General features: G+C 48.1%; 1 protein-coding gene across 2 annotated transcripts in view; it reads left to right on the forward strand.

Moving 5' to 3' along the window:
* The window catches only part of Polr1a (polymerase (RNA) I polypeptide A, 194kDa), an 87,134-nt gene that overhangs the window by 58,534 nt on the left and 15,178 nt on the right, over positions 1-13,422 (forward strand). For both annotated transcript variants that reach the window (XM_005385408.1, XM_005385411.1), the window contains exons 15-22: positions 1,266-1,415; positions 2,147-2,330; positions 5,339-5,421; positions 5,531-5,689; positions 7,030-7,128; positions 8,294-8,446; positions 9,891-9,973; positions 12,267-12,432. In XM_005385408.1, the coding sequence (XP_005385465.1) occupies positions 1,266-1,415; positions 2,147-2,330; positions 5,339-5,421; positions 5,531-5,689; positions 7,030-7,128; positions 8,294-8,446; positions 9,891-9,973; positions 12,267-12,432 (1,077 nt within the window). The remainder of the gene's footprint in view (positions 1-1,265; positions 1,416-2,146; positions 2,331-5,338; positions 5,422-5,530; positions 5,690-7,029; positions 7,129-8,293; positions 8,447-9,890; positions 9,974-12,266; positions 12,433-13,422) is intronic.

Consider the following 13,422-nt stretch of genomic DNA (forward strand, 5'->3'; position numbering starts at 1 on the left):
TATGAGTTAGAAAGTGGGGCCCTCACCAGACACTGAGTTTTCTTTGTTCTCATCATTTGCAGCCTCCAGAACTGTAGGAATAAATATCTGTCATTTGTAAGCTGTGCAGTGTAGGGCATTTTGCAGTAACCCAAATTGACTAAGACAGAATCCTAAGATCAAAACCCACCCAGTACTTTGCTTCTTGCTGAGGCAAAAGGCTTTTGTCCTTGCTGTCACTACCTGAGAAACCTGATCCAGTGTCTGCATGGCTCTCTTCCTTACTACCTTCTTGCTGAGAGATCTTCCCTGACCACTTCATTTAAAATCCCAGTTGCTGCCTCCCCAACTTTCCTCTGAGTTCTCTCTCCTTGCTTCTTTTTCCCCTAAAGTATGGCTCCCATGGGGAATGAAGGCTACATGGAGAGCCGAGACTATATTTGTTCGCAACTTTCTTTTCTCATCATGCCTGGCTCCCAGAAAGCACTCCATATATAATTTTCAAATGAATGAGTGGATCTGCCTGAAAGCGACAAGTGAGCAATGCTAAGATAAGAATGTGCCCCACAGGGCAAGACCAGAAGGTGATAGAGTAGACATTGGGTCACTTCTGGTCCCCAGAGCATCCCTCTGCAGCCTGTGTCTCAGTTGAGCCTCAGACCCTATGCGTGAAGCTCTTCACTAGGAGAGCTCTCAATTTTTAGTCTTCGTGTGCTTGGCTTCCTTGGTGTCCTCCAGAAAGTCAGAGCTGTGCTGCAGAGAGAAAGTTGTGGAACAGGTGTAGTAATCGTCACCTATTTTGAGGTAACCTGAAGGTGCACAGATGCCTCTTACGGCATGTTTTTCAGCCTTCCACTTTACTTAGGGACTGATCATTTGGGGCTTACTGCAGGCAAGTACCAGTGTTAATGAGCCCCACCACTTCTCCCAACCATGCTTACTCTTTGCTTTTTTAACTGTATAGTCAGACATTTATTTTGACCCCATAGCAATTTGCTAATTTGCTCACGTTCCTTTGGAATATCCAAGAATTCAGGTTTAGAGGATTGTTCACTTTAAGATGCACTAATTTAGGGAGTAAAAATCCCAATGAAGTTCTCACTAGTGTGTTTTTCTTTCCACTCCTAAGTCATTTAGGTAAAAACCAAGACTGACTTGGCCTTTACAGGTGGACCTCTCTCTTGTTCTATCTGAAAGCATCAGGAATGGTGTTGTAGGACAGAAGGTCCTAGGGGAAGTTCTCAGCTTTTCTTGCTGACATCAGTTTGTCCTTTTTATTTCTTCAGGTTGTGTCTACACTGCTGATAAACATAATCCCAGAGGACTACATCCCACTGAACTTAACTGGAAAAGCAAAAATCCCGGGGAAAGCCTGGGTACAAGAAACTCCTCGGCCTGTTCCCAGCTTTAACCCTGACTCAATGTGCGAGTCCCAGGTAGGGCTACACAGCTGTGTGGACAGGAGACTTCTAACCCTAGTGTAGACAGATTGATTTAAAACAGGCTGAAATGGAGATGTGCTCACAGAAGCCAGTGCTGTACCTCAGGAGAGGCGGGGTTGCACTTAGATGGTGTCCACTTCTGTCTTGGAAAGGTCAGAACTGATCTCCCATCTGAGCCCTGTCGAGTCTTAACAGATGCTGCATTCAGACCTGAAGCTGCCACTTTCTTTCCCTTCATAGATCATATGCTCGATGCTTGCTAGAAATTCTTAATATTTAATTAGCTTCTAGTTAATGCTTTTCTGTGAAAATACAAGTTCAAGCCTTAGAGGATACTAAAGAGGTTTTATTGTTACTCCAGGGTGCGGTGGAGAGAATCATGAGCCAAAGTTACAAAATTGTACATGTGTGTTCCCATTCCATTCACAAGGTCTAAATCAAGTGCAATTGACCTCCAGTGTGGAGGTGGGGGGACACAGGAGAGAGATATGTAGTCCCCCAAAACAAAATTAAGAACTGTTCGGCTGTGTGTGTTCATCTCCTTTATTTAAAAAATAAATATTTAATTAGTTTCACGTATTCTCTGCTTCTTTCTATAAAGGAGGGGAGGCAGATCTCAGGAGAGGGATGAACAGGATGAGGTTAACGCAAAGTTGAGGAAGGCAGTGTGGCTCCCCCAGGAAGCATCACCTGCAGCCTGGTATTGATGGCCTTTCCCCATACAGGTGATCATCAGGGAAGGAGAGCTGCTCTGTGGAGTGCTGGACAAGGCGCACTATGGGAGCTCCGCCTATGGCCTGGTCCACTGCTGTTATGAGATCTATGGGGGCGAGACCAGCGGCAGGGTCCTCACCTGCCTGGCTCGCCTTTTCACTGCCTACCTGCAGCTCTACAGAGGCTTCACCTTGGGTAAGTGCGGGGCTCGTAGCCCCTGCTCTCTGACCTTTGGGAACAACTAGATTTCTTTTGTAAGGGCATCTGGCCTCATTCCTTCTCGGTGCTGTTCACCTATCCCTCCTCACCAAGGTTTCCTCCCTCTTCGTGGTGCCAAGCCACCCTGTCCATCCCCACTTCTATCCTGTCCCTGTCTTAACATCTCCGTCACAGTTTTCTGTTCTCCACACTGATTTCTTACCTTCATACGCACCCCTTTCTGTCCTGTAAGCACCTGCTGAATTCCCTGCCACCGCCCCCCCACCTTTCAGAGGCACTCATGCCTCTCTGGCATGGTGGGTAGCTTCAATACTTTTTGAAAACACTGCTGGGGCAGAGCAATCAGGGATCCTAAAGTGGGAAGAGGAGCCCCCTTGTTTGTTCCCTGGAGGTAAGAACACACTGTTTAGTTGTGATCAATATAGAAAAGAGTGTGCTATTTTTCTCTGTGCTGGGTAAGGTTAACATTGGAAAATTGGCAAGGGCCCAATCTCCTGGGTACATGGAGCAGAGTCTAGGCCCTTCTGCAATGATCCTGTGAGGGAAACAGGAGATGTGGCTTGTTGAGCATTCACCACAATGCGTGGGGAGATGGTCTTGTCTGTGGGATCATGAATAGTGGAAACGAGGCTCTGGTTTATGGACTTACTTGCTCGTAGACATGGTGGGAAACCCACCTTACAGTCATAGGCCTGCCACAGTGGGAGCTGTGTTACCTCTTTTATGATGATGATACTGGGGATTAAACCCAGGACCTTACCACTGAGCTATATCCCTAGTCATTTTTATTGTTTATTTTGAGACAAGATCTCAGTAAGATAGATTTGAACTTGTGATCCACCTGCCTTAGCCTCTCAGAGTGCTGGGATCATAGGCCTGCCACCACACCCAGCTCATTACATTTTATTCTTTCAGTTGTGTAGTATTTTTAATTCTGGGAAAATTAAAAAATACAGTTTTCAACCCAGTAGCCAGTTGCCAGACATGTTATCCACTAGTGTCAATTTAATGTGCATATTTCTTGATGTTTCCAGTGCAGATACATTCAGGAAAAAAACAGAATTCTTTTACTATGTACTGTTTTGTAATCTATTCCTCAACACATTCCGTTCCAAATGTATTTAAATATGTCTTTGCAGTCAGCTAATACAAACCTACATCCAGTGTCTGGTGACAACAGATTATTCCATTTATGAGGTTGTTGAGTTGTTTCTCAGTATCGGAGGGGATTGACTCCAGCACCCCCACACACATGCACACAGAGGTAACAAAACCCAAAGATGCTCAAAGCCATCATATAAAATATTGTATAGTATTTGCATAGAACCTGCATACATCTTCCCATATGCTTTAAGTCATTTCTAAATTGTAATACCTAGCACGGTGGAAACACTGTGTAAGTAGTTGCTATACTGTGTTCAGGGAATAATGACAAGAAAATCTGTATATGTTTAGTACAGATTCAAGTTTTTCTCAAATATTTTAGATCACAGTTTGTCCAGTCTCTGGATACAGGGGGCTAGCTATATTGTAGTTTATTTAACTAGTTCTTACAGTTAAACAGACTGCTTATGAGTTTTTCACATTATCACTGAGATAAGTACCCTTGAACAAAAATCTTGGTGTGTAAATTAATTATTTTATCCGGGTAAGAATTAATAAATTACTAGTGTGTTTGGGGCTGAAACTCACCTTTCCTGCCCTGATTACTAGAAGGGGCCTGATTGTCCACTTCCGTTGGGAATGCCATTAGGGTCTCCACAGGAAAGAGGGTGAAGTGTGAAGACTTAGAACCTCGCACTTGTAATTCAGTCTCAGATGGTAACTTGGAATAAACATAAACACCTCTGCTAACTAGAAGAAGCACAGAGAGCTTTACTGTGCTCACAGTGGAGGATCAAACCTAACGAACAGCAATGCATGCAGCTCTGCTTAGCCTGTTGTACAGAGTGCAGTGACCCCTGGATGCAGCGATAATCTGGTGTGGTGTGGTATGGCCTGACTGGGGTAGACAGCAAGGCCAAGCTGGGAGTAGACTCCAAGGGGAAGGCAGGCTAGTGAGGATGACTTCATTTCACCCCTTTTTAGCCAGAGGGTGGCACTGCAGGGGACAGCAGGTGGTCTAAAGGTGAGCCCATGGCTGGGTCTGCTTTGGAGGTTGTGACTTCCTAGCAGAGGGAATGTTTCTTTGTCCTTGCGCCTGTGCCCATTCCATAGAAGCCATCAGATTTCCCAGCCATTGCACTGGCAATTTGAAATGACAGCCCCAGCTTTTGAATGTAGTTTTCCTTCCTTGCCCAGATTTGGGCTAAAGGAGTCTTGAGTCCTGTAGCACTCACAGATAGAGGCAATAATACGTGGATAAAGTGGTTAGACATACTACTGCCCAAGGTGAGCAGTTCTTCAGCCCTTAGAGCCAGAGGACGGGCTTAACTGAAGCAACCCAGGCTTTCATCCTCCTGAGGCAATGCTGAAGAACCTGCGGTGATGGCCCATGTCGGCCAGGCTCCAGCCTGTTCGTGGGCCTATTCACTCATCCAACTGCACAGATGTGCCCTGGGTGACTCAGGGCCTCTGGGAGTCTCAAATGGGATATTCTTTGTCCCTCTTTTTCCTTAACCCTAGCTTTTCATCCCAGATCTCTTCTGCATCTTGCCCTTTCATCCAACACAGACTTATTAGGTAGCTAAGAGCACCTGTTTGGGACTCTGGCCTGAGCTTACTTTCCACCTGTATGACCTTGAGAAGTAACTCCATTTTGAGCCTTAACGTTATCACTTATAAAATGGAGATTGTAGTGTTGGTGCTGTAGTCAGCACTAAGGAGATGCTGGCGATCTATTAGTAATGACCAACCTCGTCCTTCTCATTTGAGCGCTTCTGATGCATGTGTGTGGCTCTGCATTCTAGGCCTTCAGTCACGGAGCTTACAGTCTGGAGAGGTCAGGCTTAGTTCTTTCTGAGCTTATCTGTTCCACTTCACAGGCATGGAAGACATTTTGGTGAAGCCAAAGGCGGATGAGAAGAGACATCAGATCATTGAAGAATCCACCCAGTGTGGGCTCCAAGTAAGCAGAGACTGGGAGCCGTGGCTTGCCATGGGGGCACCAGAAGTCCTTCAGGAGACCCACACCCTCTTCATTTCACTGCAGCCTGTGATATGTTCTTTCATTCTAGGCTGTCAGGGCTGCATTAAACCTGCCAGAAGCTGCATCATGTGATGAGATCCGAGGGAAATGGCAGGATGCCCATCTGGGGAAAGACCAGAGAGATTTTAACGTGATTGATCTGAAGTTCAAGGAGGAAGTGAACCATTACAGCAATGAGATTAACAAGGTTAGCCTGGAAGTGCATGCACTTATCTCCACCTTTTGAATGCAGGGTTTTGTTTTTTTCTTTAATTATATTTTGATTCTCACCCAAGACCTTTTGAAGCACTCTGGCTTTATAACAGCTTACTAGGCTTGATTTGGGGTGGACTGGATAGATCCATCGTTTTGTATAGTTTTCAGGGCCTCATTCTCTCACCCAATTGAGTCTAGAAAGACTTCCTGGTAATGCCGAGAGGAAATGCTTTGTGCTGTTTTTCTGTGGAATGACTGTGTGGAAGGGCTGAAGGAAGCCGTCTTCCTATGGGACTGCTGTAGATGGACAAGGAGAACGAAGGGTCAGAAGCACCACTGTTGCTTATGTAGCTGAGCCAGGAGAGAAGCCTGGCTTCAAATCTTGTTTGTGCTTTGTACTTGATGGGCGGCCTCGGTGTCCTTATCTGGAAGCAGGCATAGCTGGGGCTTGCTGCCCTGTGGTGTAAAGGGGCTGTTCTGGCCCTCACCCTGCCTTCCAGGCCTTGAGGTCCAACCTGAGGAGGAAGCAAGGCCAGTGGTCAACAAAAGTCATTTTGTCTGTGGGGGCCTCTCACATGCTCGCAGTGCTCCTTTAGCTGCTAAGAAGACAGACCTCTCCAAGGTAGGCTTCCATTCCCAGGAGCTTTTGTACACAGGAGTCTGCCCAGCACCGTGGGGCTGACTGAGGTTTTGGAGCGGAGAGTTGTCTTTAGAAGCATCTCAGAGCAGCTCCTGGCCTCCCAGCTCTCCTCTTCCTGCCACCTCTTCCCACCCAGGCTCTGCCGCTCCTGTGTGTGGCCTGGCTCTGTAGAACTCCAGGCAGAGGCAGAAAGAGACCCAGGGCCACCTCAGCATCTCCCCAGGCCGCCCCTCCAGAGCTGGTCCTGGAACCAACGCATGGTTTCCCAGCTGGTGTTTGGCACCATGCTGGTAAATGTGGACATGGTGTGCATATTGGTGATCTGCTGGCTGCACCGGTTCACAAGGCCGTCACCTTTAAGTTTTTTCTTCCCAGCTCCTGTCTAGACTTACAGACTGCGTATGCCAGCCCTCCGACGCACGCACACTTTTCCATCTCACTTTTTGCCACACTTTAGGCAGGCTGAGGCTTCTGGCACAGATGTGAGCACCCCTTTGACTTCGGTCTAGAGGTTCTAGCAAAACAGTTGATGCCTAATGAGGTCTTTTTCATCTTGAATGGGATTTAGCCCTTATCTCTGGATAAATATTCTCATTTTACATTTTATTGTATCTGCATACCGGACTTACCTTCTGAACCTGGAACTTGTGAAGGGGTGAAGTCATTGACCAGTTTGTTGATTTCATCTGCAGGCATGCATGCCTTTCGGCCTGCACAGACAGTTCCCAGAGAACAACCTGCAGATGATGGTGCAGTCGGGAGCCAAAGGTTCTACAGTGAACACAATGCAGGTGTGAGCAAAGTGACTTGGCTGGTTTGCTGGAGAGGTGGGATATTGGCAGGAGACGGTTTTAAGGTTCATTTCTGATTTTATAAAGGATCTACATTCTGCATAAAATGTGACAAGGACTGAAAACCCTAAAAGTACATATAAATCACTGCAGCACTACCCACTGTTAAAGGGGTAGATCTACTGTAGGATATATGTAATGTAGATACGCATTAGAAGTATACTATAGGATATGCATAGTGTAGATACATATTTACATAGTTTTATTGTATTGCATATATTCAAGTTATAAATATACACTGTGTGTTTAAAATCTCAGCTGATCTTTTGGTTTTGCTTGATCTACTTTCTTCCCTAACGCCACATTATAGAGATTACTTAACCTTTTGAGGTCCATTATTACTGCAGATTTCCACAGTGCTAAAAGGAGGTCTTTTACCTATTTTGTTTTTCATTCTTTATGACCTTTAGAGGGACTTAAGGGCTACCCTATTGTTTGAAAGGCTGGAGGCCCTCAGGAAGCCCCCTAATGAAAGGGAAATCTGGGCACACTGCCCCCTACCTCCACACCCCAGGAGTTTTCATAGGCAGTTTACTAAGCAAGCGGCCCAATAGCTTGAATTGTCTTTTAGCTCTCAAATATAACAATCACAATGAGTTACTTTCTCCTGTGGACATCCTTTTCCTTGTTAGGACCCTCAAGTCCCTTCCAGGTACATAATGTGATGATTCAGGGCCATGGCTACTTTTCCAAACATAACTAATTTTCAGCTGACCCCAAAGTGAAAATCCAGATCAGTAATGCAGTTACTTTTTCCTGAAACACAAGCTTTCCTGGTTTAAAATCCAGTTTTGCTGTGCATGATGGTGCATACCTGCAATCCCAGAGGAGGATCACTGTGAGTTTGAGTCCAGCCTGGGCATAGGCTGCATAGCAAGTTCAAGCCTCCCCTGAACTAGATAGTGAGACCCTGTCTGAGAAAAAAAAAAAAAAAAAAGAAAAAGAAATGAAAAACCTCTACTTTGGCCTAGAGCTCTGTTCCCAGGTAGCTTTTCTTAAAAAGCCAGGCTGTTTCTTCCTTAATGGGACAAAGGTTTTTTCGGGTTTTGTTGTCGTTTTTAACACTCACACGTGGACCTTGTTCCATTTGGTTTCCTTTCCCCAGATTTCCTGCCTGCTGGGACAAATTGAACTGGAAGGTCGGAGACCCCCACTGATGGCGTCTGGCAAGTCACTGCCCTGCTTTGAGCCCTATGAATTCACCCCTAGGGCTGGTGGCTTCGTCACTGGAAGGTTTCTCACCGGCATTAAGCCTCCTGTATGTGTATTTTAGTATTTCCATTTGACTATTTTCATTATTTCTCATCTCTAGGCTCAACTATAGATGACATTGACCCCTAGCAATAACTTTGAGCAAGAACAATCAAGTGATAAATGCCAAGCCACCTGCAGTCTTACCCTTGGTCCCATGAAGACGTGGCCATGTGATGTATGCCAGTGTTACGCCAGAGCATCTGTGCTGGCACACAGCAGGCACTCAGTGTGCTGAGAAATGGAAAGATGAGTAGGACCAGTCTTGGCCGTGCCTTTTTCTGCCATGTGACCTGTAAACTGGTTAGCTTCCTTTGAAGCAGCTAGGAAAGGGAGTGTCACTCCCTGGGGGTGTTGATGTTGCCAGAAAGAGCTTCTCCTGGATATTTGTTTTACAAAGTCATCCCCTGCCCCTCAGGGACCTCCTGTGACTCATCCTCCACTATGGGAGGGTTGACTAGCTGTAACAAGTGGTTTCTAGTAGAATTCTCGCCTAAGAGAGGCTTTCTCCTCACACTCACCAGCAGTGGCTTTTTGGAGTGCAGTGCATGTCTGAAAGGCCACTAAATCCAGCCTATAAATTATTCCAAGGCCACTGACTGCCCCATAGCTCCTCTCTCCATCCTGCATAGATTCTCCTAAGGTCACCCATGGCCTCTGGCATGGGAGGGTAGAGCATTGATGCAGAGCAGAAATTTTCAGTTTCTGACTGTGACCCCTTAGTGGATTCAGAAATCATAGTAGAGAGGCTGGGAATACAGCTCAGCGGCATAGCACCTGCCTGGCAAGCACAAGGTCCTAAGTTCAATTCCCGGTACTTAAAAAAAGAAATAATCAAAAATCACAGTAGTGAGTTGTGACCAGCATTCCTTTATATAATGAAACAGAAAGGAGAGATAAAGAAAACATCAGAGTTTATTCTACTAAGGTATAGGCTGGTGCCATAAGGTTTTACTTGGAGTTTTATGTCTGTATCTGCTTGTGTGTATATGTCTGCATTTGTTGATTACCTTTATAAATGTGTCCTTACTGTGGGTTGCACTAAAAAGTTTTAGAAAACACCATGTAGTTCTGCTCACCTTGTTGGAAGCAGAAAGCAGACATAGAGGCTGAACCAGACAGTGGAGAGGCACCAGTGCCGTTTCTCTTTGGGAAGAGGCATGGGTGTGGTTCTGAGGAGGTACTCATGGATGCAGGGGGCACTTGGCCCCTGTAGACAGGACATGTTGCCTGTGATGCACTCAACCCTCGGGCAGGGAATGACCCACAACTGCAGGGGACAACAGACGTCACTGGGGGCCACTAGTGCCGTCCGAGTCAGGGGCCCAGGAGATGAGGGGGAGTGGGCCCTCTGGTCAGGAGAGGCTGCTGAGGGTATCGGCCAGAGTGATTGTCCAGGAAGAGCAGAGTGCTCACTGTCACGTTTGGGACCTGGGTCCCGCCTCCCGCAGGAGTTCTTCTTTCACTGCATGGCAGGGCGAGAAGGCCTGGTGGACACAGCTGTGAAAACGAGCCGCTCCGGCTATCTCCAAAGGTAAAAGCACCATTGTGTCCCTGTTAGATGCCCAGTACCTGTCATCTTTTGCTGAATAGTCTTTGGCTGGTAAAAACATTATGAAAGCATTCACGTGTGGCTGAGGCGGAAAACAGCAGGTATTCTTCCCCTTCCACAGAACTGGCAGAGCATGTGCTCATTGACTCGCATGTAAACCTTGCCTTCTGCAACTCTGTCAGCCCCTCAGGAACTGTGGATGTAGGGAGAGATCTCAGGCAGTGGTAAGCTTGTCCTCGTCTGAGAGGCTTGGTGGCCCAGGGTAGTGCAAGGAGTTGGGGGATCCCTGCCTATGAGTCTGTGATTAATGTTCCTTCATTTGCAGGGGTCACCTTGGGGCCCCCCAGCCCAGACCTTGTTTATTGGGAGGAAAGGGAACAAGCAGCCCTATAACCAGTCTTGATCCAGCCAGGGAGGACCAAAGTTTAAACCTGAACAAAGCCTGACTCCAGAGCATTTTAGGATGGGGCAGCAGATCCCTACATTCCAGACTCTGTCCTCTGGGGTGTAGTGTAGATGGTTGATTTGGGGGGATTTTTGGTCATGGTTCATCCTGAGCCCACAGAACCCATGTTGTTAGAAATAATGATAGGAAACAGAGATGTTAAAAATAAATTCTGTCAGACCTAGCTTCGAGTTGTGTCCTCAGGGAACTCTGCTAGCTACATTTCTCCCTCCTAAAGTTCTGCCCATCAGTTTTAGCTTCTGTTTCTAAGCTCATTTTCCAAACCCTCATACCATGCTCTGGTCCCTTCCCCCTTGATTCCCATGGCTGCAGTCCATGGGCAGTGGGGTGGGAAGGGAAAGAGTGGTATTGCAGACACACTCCTGGGTGGCCTGGTGGCAAGGATCCTGTCTATGGAGTTGGCAGTGCCCGGCAGGGAGCTAAACTCAGTGCATCCAGGGCTTGGGTAGCATGGCCCATTTGCTTACATGAACAGAGGTTATACCTACATTCCTTCTAAATTACTCAAGAACACTTGTAGTATAGAAAAATACTTGTAAACAGATGATCAGAGGGATAGAAATTTTCCATATGTGGGACAGGAGGCCCCAAGGCCCATTGAAAGCAGGGTGAGCTGAAAGAGGGTATCCGGGTTCCTGGCTGGAATAGAAGAGCAGCTGCCTTTGGGGCAAAGACACAGACATCTGCAGGTGCCACTTCCAGCAGGGAGCAGGTGGAGGCTCTCAGGTGGGGCGGGCATAGTGCAGGACCTCAGCCTGGGTTGGGCAGGCCCGGTTGGACAGTTCTGGGCTAGAGGTAGGAGGCAGTGGAAAGGAGGAAGCAGGTATATAGAGGGCATGGGGCACAAGCCTGAGTGGCAGTATGGCACAGTTGACCAGAAGCAGCAGGGTATTCAAGTAAGCACATGAGTGGACCCTTAGAGATAAGGCCTAAAGTTCAGAGAAGTGTGGGGTCATGGCCAGAGGGCCAGTTGTTGGAACCCCATGGGGTCAGCGGAGAAAGGGCTGAGGACCGACATACCAGCCTGGGCAGCAAAAGGGGGTGCACGTTCAGCACCAGCCTGGCCAGGCTCCCTCTGGGCCGCATGAGCACTGTGGTGACTAACACTGTCCTCAGAGCTCAGGGTAGGTTCAGGAGAGAGGACCTGGGCTCCTGGAAATCCCCTCCCAGGGAGACACAAGGAAAACTGAGGCAGAGTGGCCAGAGGATTAAGCAGAGGCCAGGACCAGGGCACAGTGCAGGAGAGGTTGGGCAAGGCAGCCAAACAGGAAGACTGAGGACAAAGGCCACCAGTTGAGGGGTGTTACGTCAGCATATAGTTCTGGATGACCTTTAGTGTTCCCAACAGTCAGCTGCACTGACAAAGTTCTAGAATCTTTGCCAGCTCCCCTGCCTCTCTTGCCCTGTGGTTCTGAGGATACTGGTCCCTAGGGAGCAAGTGGGCACAGGGCCTGGCCATAGCCCCAGCAGCTGGGTTAGGTGGGAGCCAGCTCTGGAATTGACAACCAAGCTTCTCAGCCACACTGCTGTGGCACCTTCTGGAAAACTAAGGAAATGCAGCCCCTGGCTGGGGGGTGCTGGAACCCAGAGCCTGGGGCACCGGAGCTGGCATGTGCTGGAGTCATGCATGGCTGCAGAACAGAGTCCCGCCTCCTTCCCCTGCATTGTCGCCTACTGGAGGTGCACCTCCAGGGACTGAGCTGCTGCTGGAGTCATGCATGGCTGCAGAACAGAGTCCCGCCTCCTTCCCCTGCATTGTCGCCTACTGGAGGTGCACCTCCAGGGACTGAGCTGCTGCTGTCCTTGCAGGTGCATCATCAAGCATCTGGAGGGGCTGGTCGTCCAGTATGATCTGACGGTCCGCGACAGCGACGGCAGCGTGGTGCAGTTCCTGTATGGGGAGGACGGCCTGGACATCCCCAAGACACCATTCCTGCAGCCCAAGCAGTTCCCCTTCCTGGCCAGCAACTATGAGGTGGGCCAGCCCTGGGCCTTGGGGATTGGGGCCTCCCATGTGGAGCTGAAGGAGCTGGCACCCTGAGCTCTGTCACCCCATTCACTGGCCATCAAAAAGTCAACAAGGAAGTATTTATACAGCACCCACCTGGGCCCTGAAACTGTTGCCATTTCCATTTCCAGTCCCCTCTGTGGACTTTGATCACATTCAGTGGTGATAAGACATGGACACCTCTGGCGTAACAGCCACTATTCGGGGCACTTTCCCTGTGGTGGGCCCTAAGCTAGAAATCAGGTTGAATACTGAGTTCATCCTCACTACAACTGGGGAAATGCAGCACTCTGCCTGTTCTATAGTGGGGGCACCTGAGCGTTAGAGCTAGAGTAACCAGCTGGTAAGTTAGCATTTGAGTCCAGGCCCGCCTGACACACACACTGGTGATTTTCATGCTGTCCTCCAGCCCTGGTAATGACCGTCACTGTTTCCTGAGCAGTTTGCATACAGTAAGTCCCCAGCTTGACAAGTCGCGTTCCAAGAGAGCGTTTGTCAGTTCCGATCATTTGTAAGTCTGACGAAGTGGGTCTCATGCACCTCTGACACAGATACACAATGTGGAGCATAAAAAACCGAACACGCCCACAAAAATATTGTAAATAAACCGTCCTGCTTTCGCAGTACCCATAAAATTGTAAGGTAGACATGTGAGCTATTTCTGTGTTTTATTCACATCTACAAGTGTTTGTAATGCAAGGTCTGTTTGTATCTGGAAAATTTGCAACTCCATTGTTCGTAAATCGGGGACTTACTGTATTGGGAAACTAAAGCTACCACAGTTTGCCCAAGATCACCTGGATGATGGCAGAATCGAGGGTCCTTTGTTTCTGGCACTTGTCCCAGCACTGTGGCTGTCTTCTTCCTTTCTTCCCAGAATTCTCTGTGTTCTTGGAGGGGCCCTGAGTGTGTAAGTCTGCCCCGGGTGACTGCTTGGCTCCTGAGACCACTGGCCCC

This window comes from Chinchilla lanigera, unplaced genomic scaffold, assembly GCF_000276665.1.
Source record: "Chinchilla lanigera isolate Chin_1 unplaced genomic scaffold, ChiLan1.0 scaffold00023, whole genome shotgun sequence".
NCBI classification, from domain to species: domain Eukaryota; kingdom Metazoa; phylum Chordata; class Mammalia; order Rodentia; family Chinchillidae; genus Chinchilla; species Chinchilla lanigera.